The 22,582-nt window shown below is 45.2% G+C and overlaps 1 protein-coding gene and 1 long non-coding RNA gene across 2 annotated transcripts in view; one reads left to right on the forward strand and one right to left on the reverse strand.

The window, feature by feature from the left end:
• Positions 1–22,582, reverse strand: part of COL23A1 (collagen type XXIII alpha 1 chain) — a 370,527-nt gene that overhangs the window by 42,284 nt on the left and 305,661 nt on the right. Inside the window, exons 4-5 of the mRNA XM_082379589.1 lie at positions 4,000–4,007; positions 2,386–2,412 (exon numbers count right to left, since the gene is read on the reverse strand). Coding sequence (XP_082235715.1) covers positions 2,386–2,412; positions 4,000–4,007 — 35 coding nt within the window. The remainder of the gene's footprint in view (positions 1–2,385; positions 2,413–3,999; positions 4,008–22,582) is intronic.
• The window catches only part of LOC309623055, a 95,065-nt gene continuing 85,816 nt past the window's right edge, over positions 13,334–22,582 (forward strand). The window contains exon 1 of the long non-coding RNA XR_014241261.1: positions 13,334–17,192. This is a non-coding gene — a long non-coding RNA (uncharacterized lncRNA). The remainder of the gene's footprint in view (positions 17,193–22,582) is intronic.

The following is a 22,582-nucleotide window of genomic DNA, read 5'->3' on the forward strand; positions in this document are numbered from 1 at the left end:
ATCTGTGTGGAAGTGGAGTTGCATGCAAACTGGGGTGGGCGACCTCAGGAAAAGGGGCAACCCAGCCCTGGGGTAATCATGGGTATGACACCAGCTTCTCCTCACCCCTCACCGGGCCCAGCCTTCTCAGGGCTGCCCAGTGATGAGAAGCTTAAGGGGCCAAGGGCATGGGCTGCCAGCACCGTCTGCAAACAGGCAGTGGGGAAGGCTTGCTGGGCCCTAACCTGCTCCCTTCCCAGAAAGCTCCCAACTTCATACCAGGTGGACACACTGCATGCACATCCCTCCCTTGGCCTCCCCACCCCAAATTCACAGAGCCCTGTCTCTGACCCAGGCTCAGTGCCAAAAACCTCACACACTAAACACCAAGCTTAATTCCCTGACAGCCCTGTAATGGACCTAGTCACCTGACCACGGTTTGCTGTGACCTCACTTTACCTAAATCCCAGCTCTCTTCTTCACATGGAAGGAAACAGATTCTTACGGCTGCTGAGGGGCTTGCCCCCAGCTTCACAGCTTGTGAGGGAATTCAATTCCCAGCTGCCTAACTCTGAAGGAGGACTCCTACTCATCACCCACAGAGCCTGCTGGCCACCCCCCAGCCTGCTCCGTCCTGGGAGGAAGGGCAGGGATGGTGGCAGAGGGGAAGAGGCTCTGTGGGAGGTAGACTGGACCCCTGGCAGCTGGTCTGGAGTCCCCTGACCCTCGCCCGAGGAAAATGATTCCCACAATCAGCCAGCAGCCTCTCTGATGCTCACAGCCTGGGTCATGTGTGCTCAGAGGAGACAACAGTGGGCAAGAGGGAAGAAATCCACTCACCCAGACACCACCCACTCCCCTCTGGACACGGGCACCTACAATCAAGAGTAACCCTGGAGTATAAAAGGTAACTAGGTAATCCCAGGAGTGGTTCTGCAGGAAGTTTCCAGTGCTCCTGAGCTAGTGAAACGAGCAGGCCCAGGACACGAGGCTGAAATGTTCCAGCAAAAGCCTGTGGTTCCCCAAGACTCTAGCTGCCATGTCGAGGAATGTGGGCCAATCAGGAAAAGCTGCTGGGAGGTGGCGGTGCCCTGATCCCCTGTGTGCTCCTGTGGGGTGAAGGTGGATCATGGCTGGCTTCGCATTTCGTTCTTACCCCGCACAGAGCAGGACGCTTCCAGTCTGAGGGGTCGGACTGCTTGCTGCTGGGGGAGCTGCCCTGGCTGCCTGTGTGGGTGGAGCACGGACCATGCGAGACATGAGGTGAATGCCCCCCAAAGTTTCCACCAAGAATTGTAGGCTGGGCTTGTGACCCATTTTGTGTAGCCATCACCTCCTCAGTCTTAACTAATCCCAACTCCAGTGCTGTTAGGGAGGCCTTGCATGAGCCCATTTCACAGAACAGGAAACTGAAGCTCGGAGAATGCCAGAGCCTTCCCCAAGGTCACCCAGCTAGGAGGCAGCAGGGTTGGAATCCATGCCCAGGTCTCCCTGATGCTCAGGGCCGGACGGCCCTCCACAGCCTTCTGGGAAGGTGGCTCCTGCAAGACTGGGGACACCCACTCCCTGACCCCGCCCTCCACTGCCAGCCAATCCTGACTCTGGACAGAGCTGGCCACTAGAGAGGCCTCTGAATCCATCAACATTTCCCTCCCTGAATCCTCCTGGCCTGAGGCACAGAACAAATCTCCCAACAGGCTGGTCCTGCCATGCTCTCATTCACCGGGCCTACCCCCTGCTCTTTCTTTATCAGGACTTCTGCGTGCTGCTACCATGGGCCTTGACCTCCGTGCAGGACTGGACAGTGGCACAGCCATATTTCACCTTGCTTCTGACGTGGTGCTCACTCAGCCCAGGCTGGGACATTCATTCCAAGTATAAGCTAACTTTTAGGTTTAATTGTAAAAGATCTGAGAAGTAACGACACCAAAAAGGCCAAACTGGAACCAACCAGTTGGTTGGTTCCAGTTCTCGAGTGGTGACAGGACATGGTGGGCTGGGACAGGGAGTCTTCTGTCCACTGGAAAGAGTCTGGCAGCCAAGCCCACGGGAGGGCACTCACTCCACAGCCAAGGGCTGGACCCTGGGCTCAGGGCTGACACACTGGCCAGGAAGAGCAGTGTTGGGTGGACTCAGCACGCCAATGAGACTCTTTCTTGAAGGCTATTTGATTTGTCTGCAAGGCAGCTAGAGCTGCAGACAGTTCCCTCCAGGCCAGGGCCCTGCAGATCTGCACATCGTGCATCTTCGCAGAGCTAACGCTACTCCCTCCACAGAGAGACCGCGGCCACTGAGGAGCAGAGGAGGAGGAGGAGAGGAGTACAGACAGTTAAATAAAGGCACAGAGGAAGAATACTGGCTTGAGAGTAAAGGGCAAAGAGAGCAAAAAAATATATGGCAAATTACCGGGTAGCCATCTCGTCCTGATTGCCCCTGTGGTAATTAATACGTCATTAATAATTAGACTTTCGGCAGAAAACCATATGGCAACACTTAGAACTCAGTCAGGGCCCCAGATCCCCCCAACGTCTGCAGGGTTTGCAGCAGAGGCTGCTGGCTGGTAACTGATTCCTTCAAGGGTGGGGGGGGGGAGGCAGGGCTCCAATGGGTCTGGGGGATGGAGCACCCATTCCCCACCTCATAGGGCCAGGTTGGAGGGGCCACCGGGGCACACACCACACATGTCCTCCCCGCATCAGCCAAGGCACACAGCAAGGACCTTGTGGGATTGTGGGCTTCTGGAGGGCGGCATCACAGTTACCACGGAAAATGCTCCTTAAATGGGGCCTGATCTGGGGCCTAGTGAGCAGGATATGGGTTTCCTGTCTGTTGCCACTGGGATGGGGTGACCTGAGGAAGACAGCCTTGAAAACCAGAGATATGGGGGCGCCTTTACTGCTACTGGATGCTTCTCTGACCCCATGTGCTCCGAGCAGTGGCTGCCCCGCCAGTGTCCCATACATTGGCATCCATCTCAGGTTGCAGCTTGAGAATTCTGCATTTGTTTAATCCACGTAGTCGTTTAACAGCCAAGTTAAAAAAAAAAACACAAAAAACCAAATTTTCTCCATAGCCCTCTGCATTACGCACTTCGGCAAGTTCACGCAGGTTAGCCTCCATGTGACAGTCAGGAATGACTCAACTGTGAAAAACTGCTCGTAGCCCATAAATCTACACATTCTCACTTTCTGGCTCAATGTGGTGCTGCTACACGCATCAAGAAGTCCAGACTCTGAAGGGTGCTGATCGGGAAATGAATCATGGCGAGTGGAAGTAAAACAAAGCTGCTCATCTGAAAGGAATTCCTTTAGAAGGTTAATTTTGGCTCAAGAGGACTGTCAATGTGCTTCTTGAATTCATTCATCAGGATTTATCAGGCTCTGAAAAACTGCCAAGATGAATCAAAGGCAGACTTGTCATGTGTCTTGGAGAAGGAACGGGATTTCCGGGGCTGCTGTGGATCGGGCAGCCAGCCCCTCCCTCACACCCTTCTCAAACTCAGCACCCTCACTGGCCAGCTGTGCTCTCGAGGTCTCTGTTGCCCAACCCGGAGAGTCAAATATCTTGGCAAAGAAGGAGAACGGACCCCAGGATCTAGTGGTCAAGCCCAACATATTCCTGGCATAACTGCCTGACCCCAGAGCCCTTTCTGCCAAAGCACGTGAGACGAAAATGCTTACACAGATCAACTGCTGCTGAACGTTTAGGAAATATGGGTATGGTGCTTGCATTTCTGTGCATCAAGCTGAGCCAGAGATTTGGTGAGGACCAACCAGGCTCATGTCAGCTCTCTTGGAGGGAAAACAGTCACAGGATGCTTCACTGGGCAAGTCAAGCCCATGGAATCCTGTGCTTGCATTCATCTACGAGTCACAAAAAAATATGGCCCCTGTCTGGGACTGAATTTAATTTTAAGGACACATCGCTCTAATCAAATATTATTTTCATGAAAGTGCTACACAGAGAGAAAACAAAATGTCTTATCTTTCAGGAGCAGAGAGCATAATCCAGGACACTTACGGGAGGACCTGCAAAACACAAGCAGAGAAGCCACAGTCAGCATCAAAGGGAGAGAGAGGGTCCCCTCGCCCAGGCCGGCCCCTCTCTCACACAGCTCCTGGCCACCCCTCCTCGCAAGGCTTTGATGCTGTCATTGGCCCCAAAGCCAAGTGGCATGGCAGAGGCAGTGCCTCTGTCCTTGGAGGGGCTGGGTGGGCATGTGCCTGGTAAAGACAATCCAGCAAGTTTTGGTTCCTGCATGCATTACATGAGGCTGCTGCTGCTTCTTGCTTGGGGCCCACCCATGTTGGGTTTTGGCAGGCAGGGTAGGAATCAGACCTGTTCCTGCCTGAAGAACACATTTTGGAACTCACTAGGGGTTGGTTCATTTCTATGGAAAGGGAGAGACTTGAGAAAGAAAACATTCTGGGCGGAGGTGAGAATACTCCTAGGTGCACTGGATGTGTGAGTGTGAGGCTGAGCTGACATGTAGGGGGGTGGGGGCCCCATAGCCCAGCTCCCACAATGTAGGGGTTAACGGTGCCGAGCCTGGCTGCGCCTGGGGGATTTGAAGGAGGCGAGTCTGGAAGCACAGGGGGCTGCTGCAGGGAAGGCTGGTGCAGCAAGCTGAGACTTGCCCCATGGAGAACAGTCAGGTGTTCCTCACCTTACAGTGTGCAAACCATATTGCACATCTATGACAGCATTTGACCTTCTCAACAATCTTTGAGGTATGATGAACATGCCCATGTGAGAGATGACCACACAGAGGCTCAGAGAGAAAGAAATGACTTGTCCAAGGCCACATAGTTGGTTAGGGGTGGAATTTATCCCCGAAGGAAGTCTCCCGACTCTCAAATCCTACACATTTTCCACTAAAGCCATGTTGCTGCCAGACAAGTGACTCCTCTGCTCTCTCCTGGCAGACCCCAGACCTCAGTCTGGAGAGTGAGGCCGGCACAGGGAGGCGGCCCTCGGCAGTCAGCCAGCCCACACATATTTACGGATGGGCTGCTGGGTGCAGGTTAATGGGACCAGTGGTGAAAGAGGCAAGATCTCTGACTCACAGAATTTTCCTTGGATGGATCAATACTTAAGAAAACAACGACACAAGGAGGAAGCACAGGAAGCTCCCAGCATGTAATGAGGGGCCGGAGCCAGACTGGGCTGATTCGGGTCGGGAGGCTAGGCTGAGTCCAGAGGGTGAGGAATAGTTATCGGGGAGAGGAACAGGGAGGGAAGAGCGTGGCTAGGAGGGAAAAGCTCCAAATATGCCAAGGTCACTGGGCATCTAGGGTCCAGGCGAAACTGACCGGGCTGCAGGAGGGGAGGGCCTGGGGAGAAGGCAAGCCAACCAGACCCCAGCATCTCGTTTCCACGTCATTGTCCAGTGGAGCGTGATTTGAAGGACAGTGGCGGACACTGAAGAGTTCTGCACAGAGGAGTGATTTGAGGGGGAAAGAGTGGGCATGAGGATGGGCTGCAGTTGTCCCCCTGTAGGTGACAGTGGCCTGGACTTGGGGGTTGGCTGTGGAGATGAAGAGAAGTGAGTCGGATGGTACTTATCAGTGAGGACAGACAGGACTTGCTCATGGATTTAATGGTGGAGCATGAGTGGAGAGGTGTATCGGGCATAGAGGAAGGAGAGAGATGAGACAATGATTTTTCACTTGAGCAACTAATGCATGATGGTGCTAATGCCTGAGAACGTAACATGGCAGGGGAGTGGGCTGTGTGTTCCCTAAGCCTAGACTAGGGGCCGGGCAGGTTGTTGGCCACGTGGACATCCGTACAGCTGGCATCTCTCTTTCAGCCTGCTCTCTGTTTTACAAAAAAGAGAAAAGCCACCAGACGGACTTGCCATTGCCTTTCTGATGCCACACGCCCACACCTGCCTGTACCCGCACCTGTGCCTGGCCTCTGCTCCGTGCCCCTCAGGTTAACTCTGATAGAAGAAATGTTCACATATTGAGGTACGGGGAAGTCATTCTGGCTTATACATGAGTTAACTTGGGTTTTCTGCGAACTAAAACATCCTGTTTGTGGCCTATCAAACATACACTGTACACCTGCTTTAATTATTAAAGAAAAGGGCACATTGACCAGAAGTAAAGAATGTCCATGTTAAAAATAAAGATTAAATGCCTCCCTTCCTGGGACGCCAATGCTGGTACTCCTTTGATGATAAGATTCCCTTCCCAGGTGCCAAAGCCATACTGACTCACTGTGTACTTGCTGATCTGTTTTTTTGAAACCCTGAAGGAATGTATCCCTGACTTGTTTGTGGTTCTTTGTTCTGACAAGACATAAAGCTGTGCTGAAAACCATGCTTCTCTGGAGCAGTTTCTCAGAGTTATCTGTGAGGCTGGCTTCTGGGCTATAGTCCTCAGTTTGGCTCAAGTAAAACTCTTTTCTATTCCTTTTATAGATTGTTTATTGATTATTTTCATTGACAACTCAGAGGAGCTGACCCGCCTCTTCCTTTTTGGGACCCTGCGGCCCCCAAGCTCCCCTGGTCAAGCCTGCCTTTCAAGCAGATCCTTCCCCACAGCTCTGAACATGAGAAAACCATCCTTTGTTCCACGCCCTCCTCTGTTCCTGCCCCAGCTCTTCTCTCTCTCACAGCTGCACTGCTGGAAAGAGGGGGTCTCCCCTTAGTCACCTTCCACTGACCTCATGACCCTCCGGTTTGGATTCCATTCCTATCCCTCCACCAATGTGGCACTCACCATGTCTCCAACGACCTCCTCCAATCAATAAGCCCAACAGGATTTCTTCTCCTCCTTGGACTCATCTTCTACCTCCTTCTAGAAGTGCTCTCCTCCTTCGGCTTCCAAGATGACATGTCCTCCCACCTCCCTAGCTATTCAGCTGACTCAGTCTCCTCTCCCAGCCTCACATACCAAGGCTCCTCAGGGATCAAGTCTAAGCTTTCTTCTTTTCAGTTCCCTGCTCATCAGTCTCCTCTCTCCATCTTCTCCAAGGAGCTCTTCCATGCTCATGGCTACACTAGGTGGAAGTGTCCCAAATCTCCAGTCCTGACCATGCCTTGAGGCCCAGGCTCCCTTTTTGAGCTGCCTGCTTGATCTCCCCTTGAATAATCCCATGATTCCTCAAACAAGGATGCACAGTCACACTCACAATCCTCTGCCCACAAATGTGCTCCTCTCCAGCTCCTGGTCTCTGTGGATGGCATCCCCTCCTGACCAGCTAGTGAACGGGAAAACGAGGAGTCCCTCTCCACATGCTCTATTGGCACGTCCACTGTTTGTTGTTCTGGAGCCCATCCCCCCCTTGGGTCTCTCCCCAATACCACAACCTCATCCATGTTACCAGCATCTCCTGACTGTTGCAATAGCTTCTTCACTCATCACCCTCTTCACTCATCCCACAGACATTCACTGAGTGCCTACTGTTCTAAATGCTGTTCTGGGAAAGTGGGATACAGCAGTGAAAGTGACAAGCACCCCTGTCCCCTTCTAGTGAGAGGACAGCTGAGATACAATAAGCATAATAAACAGTACATCACCTGGAAGGCGATAGTGTCGTGGAAAGAGACAGGCAGCAGAGCAGGGTAAGGGGCGCTATTAGTGCTGGGAGGCAGATTGTGGGGGGCCTTGTAGGTGATTTGTAGGACTTTATCTTCTTTCTGAGGTGGGAGCCCTTGCAGGGTTTTGAGCAGAGATAATATGACCTGGTTTATGTTTTAAAAGGGTCATACCATGCGGGGCAGCTTATTGCAGTGATGTAGGGGAGAGGTGATGGTGGCTCGCAGCCAGTGGAAGCGGTGTAGGGGGTGGAAGTGGCTGAGTTCTGGATTGATTCTGCAGGTAGAGCCGAGAGGATTTCTCTAGACTGTGGAGTCTAAGAGACACGAGTCAAGGAAGATTTTGGCTTGAGCGACTGAAAGGATGTTGTTGCTATCAACAGAGGTGGGGAGACTGTAGGTTGGCAGGTTCGGCTGGAAGGATCAGGTGCTCAGCTGTGCACGCATGGCTCTCGGGGGGCACTCCAACAGTTAGAAGGGGGTGGGAAAGAGAAGGAAGTCCTGGAAGCTGAGTGGAGGGCGTGCATCAAGGGGGATGGCATAATCCCCATGCCGATCAGTGCTGACGGTCACGTGAGGTGAGGACTGAGACCTGATGGCTGGACCTAGCAATGCAGAGGCCACAGACAGGAAGGGTGATAGGAGTGGACATCTGATGGGAAGGGGAGGGGAGGAATGTGGACAGTGAGAGCTTTCTAGGAGTTCTGCTGCAAAGGGGAGCAAAGATGGAGTAGTTGCTTTGGTGGCGTGGAGTCCAGAGAAGGGATTTCTTCAGGATGAGAGGCACAGCAGCACGTTTGCACAATGGGAGTCATCAGCAGGAAGCGGAAGACCCGATATGTTGGAGAAAGGGGGATTCCTGGAGTGATGTCCTTGAGGAGGCGAGAAGGACTGGCCCTGGCATAAGAGGTGGCATTGGCTGTGCTCAGGAGCCTGGATAGTCCGTCTGTGGCAATAAGCAGGGAGGCGGCGCATGCAGGTGTGTGGCCGTGCAGGTGGAGTTTGTGGAAGTTTTCTTCCAACTGCTCCAACTGTGCCAGTGAAGTAGGAACTGAGGCCGTCAGTCACGAGTGAGGTGTGAGAGGCCGAGGGTGTGAGGGGCTTCTATGCGGATATCAAGATCCCTAGGAGTTCACCCAGAAGTGGTGTTGGAGAGAGGGCTGGAGACCCAGGAGCTGAAACCCACTAGCAGTGAAAGGGATGTGCCTGGGATCAGAGATGGCTTCAAATATGCTGACCCAATGCTCTCCAGTCTCCATTCGGAGGCTAGATGCAAATCTGATCATGGCACTCCCGTCCCGCCACTCCTCACTTTCCCATTGTTCTTAAGACAGAGGCTCAAATCCAAAGCCCCGTCTACGCTGTGATCTGCCCTTGCCCTTATACCTGAGCCCCTCGAACTGCTGGGATGAGAGCTGTTATTAATAGAGGGTGGTGGGCAGGCCGGTGGTTATCAGGACAAAGTCAAGTTAGATTCATACCTCCTCATGAACCAGGATAAATTCCAAGAGGATCAAAGATTTACATGCTTCAAAAAAATCATAAAAGTCCTAGAGGAAAATGTGGGAAAATTCCTTTCTAACCATGGAGAGGGGCAAACTTTCCCAAGTACAGTTCATAATCTAGAAACTATGACATAAAGTCTGATCCAACCATACAAAAACAAAAATGTCTGCAAGGCAGAAAGCACTGTCAACAAAGTCAAAAGCCAGAGTGGAAACATATTTCTAACTCATGTCACAAAGGCTAGATACCTTGATATAAAATTGCTCCTACAAATCAACTCTAAAAACATCAACAATCAAATAGAAAAATGGTCAAAAGATATGAATAGAGAGTACACAGAAAATACAGCCCTTTAGGATGCAAAACAAAAGGAAATCTTCATTCACAATAAAAGAAATGAAAATTAAAACTATAATCGTATCAGATTAGAAAGAGTGAAAAAAATCTGATGATTTATGTCAAGGGAAATGAGGACAGTCACCTCACACATTGGTTGAAAGGAAAAATTGGTACATTCTCTACAGAGAGTGATTTGGCAACACTAATTAAGATTTAAAATTTTTGTGCCAATTACTACAATGATCCTCCTAGAAATGTATTCCATAGATATATTAACAAATATATAAGATGACAGGTGTATAAGAATACTCATTGCAGAACTAATTGAGATGATAAAGACATTAGAAACAGTACAAGTGGAATTGCTTAAAAGAAAGGACGGGAGGCTTATCTAAATGGGATACTATGCAGCTGTGAAAAAGATTAAAGTAGTTCTGTATTTCTGACATGGAATAATCTCCCAGGCATATTGTTATATTTTTAAAAAGGCATGTCTTTTAATTGGCAGCCATTTGTGCTAAAAAAAATCGGTAGGCTTTTGTTTGTATAAACATGGAACATCTCTGGGTGTGGGGAGAAGAATGTGGTCATCAAGTTACTTCCGAGTAGGGGAACGGGATGGTGGGAGGACAGGAGTGGCAGGGGAGACTGACTTTTCACCATGGACTCTTTGATGCCATTGGATACACGTGTATAGCTACCAAGTCAGACAAGGCAATAAACTTTAACTTGAAAACAGCTGGAGTAAGCTCTGTGTTTTTGTCTGGTCCTTCAGCTTTTGCTGCCTTTCCTCACACTCACTTCCAAGCTCTCTCCAAGAAAGCTCAGACTGCGATTATCATTCTGAGGACCTGGGATCCTGAGAGTGGAGCCCGAGGCCTGGTGTGAGGTGCAGCTCAGGAGATAAAGGAGGAGCTGCAAGAGTAACCATCACTCACTTAGGGCTCATCATGCACTGGGAACTCCACCATCAGCTTTCCCTAACCATCTCATTTAACCCCTGCTGCAACCTCACCAGCTCATTTTACAGATGAGGAAACTGAGGCTCAGAAAGGTTACCATGCCCAGGGTCACGTCCTGCTGAACCCAGGCACGACCCAGGCAGCTTGACTTTAAGCCTAACAAAGTGCAAACTATTTTGGCAGAAAGAGCTCTGACATTCACCGAGTGTCCCTTGAGGTCCCCGGGAGGGTGCGTGGCATGTCTGAGGTCACCTAGCTAGTGGGGAGCAGTTCAGGATGGAAGCAGCGCTGTGGGACCCCAAACCTTCCACCTTCCTCTGGTCCCCAGAGGGGTGGCCAGAGTGGGAATGGCAGCATTCCAGAGATTGATCCCATCACTGGTGGGACAGGACACATCTAGCCCATCTAAGAGATTCTAAAACACACCATGCCACCACCTCTCTTGAGCCCTGCTGGCACCATATCACCAGTCACCATCACTTAGCATTGGCACCATCATTACAGCCTCCTTCTTCTTGGCACCTCAACCCCACCAACCAGAAGGGGCCTTTTAAAGATGCCCACCCCTTCCCAGGGCTTCCCATTTAAATGGAATAACATCCAGACTCTCAGGAGGCACAGCGCTCCCATGTGGCCCTGCTCCTTGCTCCATCAGCCTTGGCTAAGCACTGGGTCCCACTTGTCTCTCTCAGTTCCCCAAGGGGCCAGCTCTCTTCTGCCCCAGGACATTTACACCCCCCTTTGTGACTGCCTTCGTGACCGTGAAACTAAAGACATCTCCTCACCCTTCTCCCGCACTTGTTTCCATCACAGCTGGCTGCTATTTCCTTCCAAGCACATATCAGTCTTTACTCCTGAAATCCACTTATTTGTGTTTTGTTTATTGTCTGTCAGCCCCACCAGCAAGGCAGTTCCCTGAGAGCTGGGGCCCTTTGTGCCTGGCTTCCTGCTGTTTCCCCGAGGCCTAGAACAGGGCCTGGAAGGCACAAGCACTTCTTAAATTCACACTGAATGGACGAGAGGGGAGAAGGGCAGGAGTGCTGAGCCCTTGGTTTCTGGGAAATCGGTTCCATGACTCCCCAGGATACCCAAATCCAAGGATGCTCAAATCCCTTGTATAAAATGGTTATATTTGCATATAACCTATACAATACCCTGTATATTTTAAATTATTTCTAGATTACTTATAATACCTCACACAATGTAAATACTATGTAAATAGTTGCTGGTGCACAGCAAATTCAAGTTTTGCTTTTTGGAACCTTCTGGAAATTAAAACAAAATTCTTATAGTGGTTGTTTGAATCCATGGATGTGGGACCTGCAAGTACGGAGGGCCGACTGTACAGGGTTTGTGCTGTGGCTGCCGGAAGCCTCTGGAAATGGACTTGTTGGCCAGCCAAGAGTGATGCATGGGATGGAGGGCTTGGCTCAGGTTGTCCAGGGGTTCCCTGCTTAGAAAGTAAGGCTGGCTTCAGGGCCTCCAGGAGGCCACGTGGTGGTCTGGCCATGGCCCGCCCCATTCTGCACATAGCTTTCAAGCATGTGTTCCAGGCACTGGCTGGATCTGCTGCCTCTGCTCTCAGGAATGTGCGAGCAATTAAATAAGAGCCAGATGACTTGGAAAATAAATAAAATGGGTCTGAGGGAGTAGGGGGTTCGATGATTCTGGATCTTCTTTAGCTGAACTGATGTGGCCCGACAGGGACAGCATTTCCCAAACTGGGAGCCAATCCTCTCACACCTCAAGGTTCGGAGGGTGCATGAGCTGCTAGTTGACAGGTAAGCAGAAGTGGGTGGAGGGTCTGGGGCCTACAATGCCTACCTAGAGCTCTTAGTCCTTCTGGGGATGATCATTTCCTGAGTGTTTCCCAAAGGCTATATTCCTGGCAAAGCAAACTGGGAAGAATTCCCACAGCCTGGCTAGTGTGCGGCCCACACTCTTGCAGCTGGGGGCTGGCCTTAGTGCCTGAGGCTGCTGGGGTCATTGTCCCTGCTCACAGCCCACACCTGCCCCTCTGGGCTCTGCCTGGACTCCTGACTCCACTCTGCCTGCTCCCTGCTCTTCCCAACAGGCCCTGGCTCAGATCCAGCCCTCTGCCTCTTCCCACTCAGCCAGCTTGGGTTACTGGCTCTTGACCCTTGGAAACCCACTCACCCATGAGGAAATGACCTTCAGCCATGTTTCTCTGGGGTTTCCCCAGTGGAGCAGAGTAGGCCAAGGCTTTTCAACTGAGTTTGCAGGTAGATGAAATGAGGCTTGGAGGTTGGCAAATCCAGAGCCAATACTGAGTCAGCGAGCCAGGCACTTAGGTCAGGCCTCAGGCCCTGGATTTAATCAGGCCGATACTGCCAGGGAGTGTTGAGGCCTTAGAACCTGGCTCTCCAGCTGATGAGCTCTAGACCTTGAGCAAGTGCCTGTTCTCTCTGACGCAAAGTCTGCTTCTGGGAAACGTGGGGAGTAACAATCCCTGCCTCTCTGGACTGCTACGAAGATTGAGTAAGATATTGTGTATACGTAAAGTGCCTGGGACAACGGTGGCACACAGGAGGCACCAAAACCCAATGCTGGCTGCAATTACAGCACAGCATTCTTTCTATTTCTCTGTTTCTAATGCACACACGCATTCTGTGCAGACACACACACACACATGCAGAAAGAAGAGAAACACAGATGGTGGCTTTCCATTGTTTGGCTTCATGTTGCCGAACAAACCCTGACTACACAACAGGTTTGAAGAGTCTCCTTTTGAAACGGCACCTCAGATGGGCCTCCAGCATTTTGGCTGTGATGACTCTCAGGTACAAGGCTGTATCCCTGGAATTCAGGGTCAAGTTGGCCAGCCTTGGCATGGAGGTTTGCTCTTGCAATCACCCGACTCAGACACTGCAGGGTAGACAGTGGTGCTGATTAGAAGCCTAAGTGAAAAGTAAACTCATTGGATTAAAAAAAAACCCAAAAAACTAGTTCTATTGAGATGTAATTCACATACCATGAAATTCACTCTTTTAAAAGTATAAACTTCAATGATTTTTGGTATATCCACAGAATTGTGCAACCATCACCATTATGTAATTTTGTTTATCCTTCATTTTTGAAAGAGAGTTTTACTGGACATAAGATTCTAGGTTCTTTTAGTCCTTTGAATAGGTCAGGTCATCCCACTGCCTTCTGGCCTCCATTATTTCCAGTGGGAAGTCAGCTGTTAATCTTATTGGGGTTCCCTTGTATGGATGAGTGATTTCTCTCTTGCTGCTTTCAAGATTTCCTCTTTGTCTTTGACTTTCAGCATTTTACTGTAATGTGTCTGGGTCTGTATCTCTTCATTTATCTTACTTATAGATCACTGAGCTTCTTGGATATGTAGCTTAATGTTTTCAGCAAATTTGGAAAGCTTTCATCCATTATTTCTTCAAAACTTTTTAATGCTCCCTTCTCTTTTCCTGTCCTTCTAGGACTCCCATTGTACGTATGTTAGTGTGCTTGAAGGTGTCCTACATTTCTCTGTGGCTCGGTTTGTTTTTATTCATTCCATTTTTTCTGTGTTCTTTAGATTGCATACTCTCTATCCATCTATCTTCAAGTTCACTGATGGTTCAACTCTATTGCTGAAACTCTCTAAGGAATTTTTATTTTGGTAAAGTCCAATTTATTTTTTTGTCACTGTGATTTAGGTGTCACATCTGAAAAACCATTACTTAACCCAAGGTCATGAAGATGTGATGTTTTCTTATAAGGACTTACAATTTTACCTCTTACATTTAAGTCTATGATACATTTTGAGCTATTTTTTGTGTATCGTAGGAGGAAGGAGTCCAACTTCATTCTTTTGCACTTAGTAGCCCTACCACTATTGAATTGTCTTGGCATTCTTGTAAAAGAAATTTGATGGTAAAAGTAAGGATTTATTTCTGGAATCTCTATTCTATTCTGTTGATCTATTTGTCTATCTTTATTCCAGTACCATACTATCTTGATTACTGAAGCTTTGTATAAGTTTTAAAATTGGGAAGTGTGAGGCCTTTACCTTGGTTCTACTTTTTCAAGGTGTTTAGGCTATTCTGGATTCTTTGCATTTCCATATAAATTTGAGAACCAATTTGCAATTTCTAAAAAAAAAAGAAATCCAAGTGGGATTTTAATACAGATTGCATTGAAACTATAAATTAATTTGTGGAATATTGCCATATTAACATTGTATTGTCTTCCAATCCATGAATATGGATGTCTTACCATTCATTTAGGTCTTCTTTAATTTCTTTCAACAATATTTTATAGTTTTCACTATACAAATCTTACACTTATTTTGTTAAATTTATCCCTATTTTATTATTTTCCAAGCTTTTATAAGTGAAACTGCTTTCTTAATTTCATTAAAAATTCTTCATTGCTAGTGAATAGAAATATGATTGATTTTTGTATATTGATCTTGTATCATGCAATCTTGCTAAACATCTTCATGAGCTCCAATAAATTTTTTGTGGATTCTTTATGTAAGTAAATAAATAAATAGCATAATCCAAAAGACATTCAACATCATTAATTATTAGGGAAATGCAAATCAAAACCACAATGAGATATCACCTCACATCTATCAGAATGGCTACTATTAAAAAACAGAAAAAAAAAAGACAAGTGTTACTAAGGAAGTAAAGAAATTGGAAACTTTGTGCACTGTTTGTGGGTTTATTTCTGGGCTCTTGATTCTGTTCCATTGTCTATGTGTCTGTTTATTACTATAGCCTTATAGTACAGCTAGAAATTAGGAAGTATGATGCCTTCTGCTTTGTTCTTCTTTCTCAGGATTGCTTTGGCTATTTGGGGTTTTAAAAATCCATTTACATTTAATGTAATTGCTCAGAAGGTAGGATTTATGTGTGCCAATTTGGAATTTAATTTCTATATGTCATATCTTTTTTATTCCTCTATTACTCCATTACTCCTTCTTTTCTGTTAACTAGATCTTTTCTAGTGTAACATTAAAAATTTTTTTATTGGAGTACAGTTGATTTACACTGTTGTTTTAGTTTTAGGTGTACAGCAAAGTGAATCTGTTATACAAATACATATATCCACTCTTTTTTAGATTGTTTTCCTGTATAGGCCATTACAGGGTACTGAGTAGAGTTCCCTGTGCTATACAGTAGGTCTTTATTAGTTATCTATTTTATGTATAGTAGTGTGTATATGTCAATCCCAATCTTCCAATTTATCCCTCCCCCTGTAGTGTACCATTTTAATTCCTTATTTCTCTTATATTTTTTGGAGTTATTTTCTTAGTGGTTGCCCTGGGGTTTATAATTAGCATCTTAATTTAAAATAACCTGGTTTGGATTAATAGCAATTTACTTTCAGTTGTATACAAATACTTAGTTCCAATACAGCTCTGTTGTTATCTCTTCTTAGTACTATTATTTTCATAAATTACTGTTTTATACATTATAAGCCCATCAACACAGTTTTATCAATATTGCTCTATGCAATTGACTTTTAACTCAGAAGAGAGAAGAGTTACAAATAAATATACATTTTGGCCCTGAACCAAGAATGGTGGAGAAGGACGTGTTCTCACTCCCTCTTGCAAGAACACCAGAATAACAACTAGCTGCTGGACAATCATTGACAGGAAGACACTGGAAATCACCAAAAAAGATACCCCACATCCAAAGACAAAGGAGAAGCCAAAATGAGATGGTAGGAGTGGCACAATCACAGTAAAATCAAATCCCATAAATGCTGGGTGGGTGACTCACAGACTGGAGAACACTGATACCACAGAAGTCCACCCACTGGAGTGAAGGTTCTGAGCCCCATGTCAGGCTTCCGAACCTGGGGGTCCAGCAACGGGAGGAGAAATGCCTAGAGAATCAGACTTTGAAGGCTAGCAGGATTTGATTGCAGGACTTTGACAGGACTGGGGGAAACAGAGACTCCACTCTTGGAGGGCACACACAAAGTAGTGTGTGCATCGGTACCCACGGGAAGGAGCAGTGACCCCAGGGGAGACTGAACCAGACCAACCTGCTATTGTTGGAGGGTCTCCTGCAGAGGCAGGGGGTGGCTGTGGCTCACTGTGAGGACAAGGACACTGGCAGCAGAGGTTCTGGGAAGTGCTCCTAGGCGTGAGCCCTCCCAGAGTCTGCCATTAGCCCCACCAAAGAGCCCAGGTAGGCTCCAGTGTTGGGTTGCCTCAGGCCAAACAACCAACAGGGAGGGAACACAGACTCACCCATCAGCAGTCAAGTGGATTAAAGTTTTACTGAGCTCTGTCCACCAGAGCAACAGCCAGCTCTATCCACCACCAGTCCCTCCCATCACAAAACTTGCACAAGCCTCTTAGATAGCCTCATCCACCAGAGGGCAGACAGCAGAAGCAAGAACTACAATCCTGCAGCCTGTGGAACAAAAACCACATTCACAGAAAGATAGACAAGATGAAAGGCAGAGGGCTATGTACCAGATGAAGGAACAAGATAAAACCCCAGAAAAAAAATTAATGAAGTGGAGATAGGGAACCTTCCAGAAAAAGAATTCAGAATAATGAAGTGAAGATGATCTAGGAGCTCAGAAAAAGAATGGAGGCAAAGATCGGAAAGATGCAAGAAATGTTTAACAAAGGCCTAGAAGAATTAAGGAACAAACAAACAGTGATGAACAATACAATAACTGAAATGAAAAATGTACTAAAAGGAACCAATAGCAGAATAACTGAGGCAGAAGAACGGATAAGTGACCTGGAAGACAGAATGGTGTAATTCACTGCTGTGGAACAGAATAAAGGAAAAAGAATGAAAAGAAATGAAGATAGCCTAAGAGACCTCTGGGACAACATTAAACGCAACAACATTCGCATTACAGGGGTCCCAGATGGAGAAGAGAGAGAGAAAGGACCAGAGAAAATATTTGAAGAGATTATAGTTGAAACCTTCCCTAACATGGGAAGGGAAATAGCCACACAAGTCCAGGAAGCACAGAGAGTCCCATACAGGATAAACCCAAGGAGAAACACGCTGAGACACATAGTAATCAAATTGGCAAAAATTTAAGACAAAGAAAAATTATTGAAGGCAGCAAGGGAAAAATGACAAATAACATACAAGGGAACTCCCATAAGGTTAACAGGTGATTTTTCAGCAGAAACTCTACAAGCCACTAGGGAGTGGCATGATATACTTAAAGTGATGAAAGGGAAGAAACTACAAACAAGATTACTCTACCCGGCAAGGATCTCATTCAGATTCGATGGAGAAATCAAAAGCTTTACAGACAAACAAAAGCTAAGAAAATTCAGCACCACCAAACCAGCTCTACAACAAACGCTAAAGGAACTTCTCTAGGTGGGAAACACAAGAGAAGAAAAGGACCTACAAAAACACACCCAAAACAATTAAGGAAATGGTCATAGGAACATACATATCGATAATTACCTTAAACGTGAATGGATTAAATGCTCCAACCAAAAGACTCAGGCTTGCTGAATGGATACAAAAACAAGACCCACCTACAAGAGACCCACTTCAGACCTAGGGACACATACAGACTGAAAGTGAGGGGATGGAAAAAGGTATTCCACGCAAATGGAAATCAAAAGAAAGCTCGAGTAGCAATACTCGTATCAGATAAAATAGACTTTAAAATGAAGAATGTCACAAGAGACAAGAAAGGACACTACATAATGATCAAAGGATCAATCCAAGAAGAAGATATAACAATTATAAACATATATGCACCCAACATAGGAGCACCTCAATACATAAGGCAACTGCTAACAGCTATAAAAGAGGAAATCAACAGTAACACAATAATAGTGGGGGACTTTAACACCTCACTTACACCAATGGACAGATCATCCAGAGTGAAAATAAATAAGGAAACAGAAGCTTTAAATGACACAATAGACCACATAGATTTAATTGATATTTATAGGACATGCCATCCAAAAACAGCAGATTACACTTTCTTCTCAAGTGTGCATGAAACATTCTCCAGGATAGATCACATCTTGGGTCACAAATCAAGCCTCAGTAAATTTAAGAAAATTGAAATCATATCAAACATCTTTTCTGACCACAACGTTATGAGATTAGAAATGAATTACAGGGAAAAAACGTAAAAAACACAAACACATGGAGGCTAAACAATACGTTACTAAATAACCAAGAGATCACTGAAGAAATCAAACAGCAAATCAAAAAATACCTAGAGACAAATGACAATGAAAACACGACGATCCAAAAGCTATGGGATGCAGCAAAAACAGCTCTAAGAGGGAAGTTTATAGCTATACAAGCCTACCTCAAGAAACAAGAAAAATCTCAAATAAACAATCTAACCTTACACCTAAAGGAACTAGAGAAAGAAGAACAAACAAAACCCAAAGTTAGCAGAAGGAAAGAAATCATAAAGATCAGAGCAGAAATAAATGAAATAGAAACAAAGAAAATAGCAAAGATCAATAAAACTAAAATCTGATTCTTTGTGAAGATAAACAAAATTGATAAACCATTAGCCAGACTCATCAAGAAAAAGAGGGAGAGGACTCAAATCAATAAAATTAGAAATGAAAAAGGAGAAGTTACAACAGACACCACAGAAATACAAAGCATCCTAAGAGACTACTACAAGCAACTCTATGCCAATAAAATGGACAACCTGGAAGAAATGGACACATTCTTAGAAAGGTATATCCTTTCAAGACTGAACCAGGAAGAAGCTGAAAATATGAACAGACCAATCACAAATAATGAAATTGAAACTGTGATTAGAAATCTTCCAACAAACAGAAGTCCAGGACCAGATGGCTTCACAGGTGAATTCTATCAAAGATTTAGAGAAGAGCTAACACCCATCCTTCTTAAACTCTTCCAAAAAATTGCAGAGGAAGGAACACTCCCAAACTCATTCTATGAGGCCACTATCACCCTGATACCAAAACCACACAAAGATACTACAAAAAACGAAAATTACAGACCAATATCACTGAGGAATATAGATGCAAAAATCGTCAACAAAATACTAGCAAACAGAATCCAACAACACATTAAAAGGATCATACACCATGATCAAGTGGGATTTATCCCAGGGATGCAAGGATTCTTCAGTATACACAAATCAATCAATGTGATACACCATATTAACAAATTGAAGAAGAAAAACCATATGATCATCTCAATAGATGCAGAAAAAGCTTTTGACAAAATTCAACACCCATTTCTGATAAAAACTCTCCAGAAAGTGGGCATAGAGGGAACCTACCTCAACATAACAGAGGCCATATATGACAAACCCACAGTAAACATCATTCTCAATGGTGAAAAACTGAAAGCACTTCCTCTAAGATCAGGAACAAGACAAGGATGTCCACTCTCACCACTATTATTCAACACAGTTTTGGAAGTCCTAGCCACAGCAATCAGAAAAGAAAAAGAAATAAAAGGAATCCAAATTGGAAAAGAAGAAGTAAAACTGTCACTGTTTGCAGGTAACATGATACTATACATAGAGAATCCTAAAGATGCTACCAGAAAACTACTAGAGCTAATCAATAAATTTGGTAAAGTTGCAGGATACAAAATTAATGCATAGAAATCTCTTGCATTCCTATACACTAATGATGAAAAATCTGAAAGAGAAATTAAGGAAACACTCCCATTTACCATTGCAACAAAAAGAATAAAATACCTAGGAGTAAAGCTACCTAGGGAGACAAAAGACCTGTATGCAGAAAACTATGACACTGATGAAAGAAATTAAAGATGATACCAACAGATGGAGAGATATGCCATGTTCTTGGATTGGAAGAATCAATATTGTGAAAATGACTGTACTACCCAAAGCAATCTACAGATTCAATGCAATCTTTATCAAATTACCAATGGCATTTTATACAGAACTAGAACAAAAAATCTTAAAATTTGTATGGAGACACAAAAGACCCAGAATAGCTAAAGCAGTCTTGAGGGAAAAAAACAGAGCTGGAGGAATCAGCCTCCCTGACTTCAGACTATACTACAAAGCTACAGTAATCAAGACAGTATGGTACTGGCACAAAAACAGAAACGTAGATCAATGCAACAAGATAGAAAGCCCAGAGATAAACCCATGAACCTATGGTCAACTAATCTATGACAAAGGAGGCAAGGATATACAATGGAGAAAAGACAGTCTCTTCAATAAGTGGTGCTGGGAAAACTGGACAGCTACATGTAAAAGAATGAAATTAGAACACTCCCTAACACCATACACAAAAATAAACTCAAAATGGATTAGAGACCTAAATGTAAGACTGGACACTATAAAAGTCTTAGAGGAAAACATAGGAAGAACACTCTTTCACATAAATCAAAGCAAGATCTTTTTTGATCCACCTCCTACAGTAATGGAAATAAAAACAAAAATAAACAAATGGGACCTAATGAAACTTCAAAGCTTTTGCACAGCAAAGGAAACCATAAACAAGATGAAAAGACAACCCTCAGAATGGGAGAAAATATTTGCAAATGAATCAACAGACAAAGGATTAATCTCCAAAATATATAAACGGCTCATGCAGCTCAATATTAAAAAACAAACAACCCAATCGAAAAATGGGCAGAAAACGTAAATAGTCATTTCTCCAAAGAAGACACACATATGGCCAAGAAGCATATGAAAAGCTGCTCAAGCCTCATAGCACAGGGAGATCAGCTCGGTGCTTTGTCACCACCTAGAGGGGTGGGATGGGGAGGGTGGGAGGGAGGGAGATGCAAGTGGGAAGAGATATGGGAACATATTGTATATGTATAACTGATTCACTTTGTTATAAAGCAGAAGCTAACACACCATTGTAAGGCAATTATACTTCAATAAAGATGTTTAAAAAAAAAAAAAGAAAAGCTGCTCAACATCACTAATTATTAGAGAAATGCAAATCAAAACTACAATGAGGTTAGCACCTCACACCAGTTAGAATGGGCATCATCAGAAAGTCTATAAACAACAAATGCTGGAGAGATTGTGGAGAAAAGGGAACCCTCTTGCACTGTTGGTGGGAATGTAAATTGATACAGCCACTATGGAGAATAGTATGGAGGTTCCTTAAAAAACTAAAAATAGAATTACCATATGATCCAGCAATCCCACTACTGGGCATATACCCAGAGAAAACCATAATTCAAATAGAAACATGCACCCCAATGTTCATTGCAGCACTATTTACAACAGCCAGGTCATGGAAGCAACCTAAATGCCCATCGACAGACAAATGGATAAAGAAGTTGTTGTACATATATACAATGGAATATTACTCAGCCATAAAAAGGAACAAAATTGGGTCATTTGTTGAGACGTGGATGGATCTAGAGATTGTCATATAGAGTGAAGTAAGTCAGAAAGAGAAAAACAAATATCGTATATTAACGCATGTATGTGGAACCTAGAAAAATGGTACAGATGAACCAGTTTGCAGGGCAGAAATTGAGACACAGATCTGTCTTAGAGAACAAACGTATGGACACCAACGGGGGGAAGCAGCGGGGGGTTGGGGATGGTGGTGTGATGAATTGGGCGATTGGGATTGACATGTATACACTGATGTGTGTAAAATTGATGACTAATAAGAACCTGCTGTATAAAAAAATAAATTAAATTAAATTAAAAAAAATATACATTTTGGGACTTCCCTGTCTGTCCAGTGGTTAAGACTCCGTGCTTCCACTGCAGGGGGTGTGGGTTCGATCCCTGGTTGGGGACCTAAGCAAGGGTGCAGCCAAAAATTAAAAAAAGACATTTATACTGTCTTTCATATTTACCTGTGTAGTTACCTCACTGAAGCTCTTTATTTCTGTGTGTGGATTTAAATTACTGTGTAGTGTCCTTTAATTTCAGGCTGAAGGAGTCACTTCAGTATTTCTTGTAGAGCAGGATGCTAGCGTTGAATTCTCTTCATTTTTGTTTACTTGGGCATGTCTTAATTTCTTCTTCACTTTTCAAGTATAGTTCTTCTGGCTATAGATTTCTTTATTGACAGTTTTTCTTTTTTTCATCACTTTGAATATGTCATACCAACTGCCTTTTGGCTTTCATGGTTTGTGATGAGAAATCAGCTATTAATCTTACTGAGGATTCTTTTTCTGTGATGAGTCACTGTTCTTTTGCTGCTTTTAAGACTCTTTCTTCCGTGCGTGTCGAGAAGTGGGAGGATCCAGCTCTCGGCCATGGAAGGTGCCAAGGTCGGTGGTGAAGGGACCACCATGGTGTTTTTTAAAAAAAG

The sequence above is a fragment of the Balaenoptera borealis genome, assembly GCF_965194805.1.
Source record: "Balaenoptera borealis genome assembly, chromosome: 2".
NCBI lineage: Eukaryota > Metazoa > Chordata > Mammalia > Artiodactyla > Balaenopteridae > Balaenoptera > Balaenoptera borealis.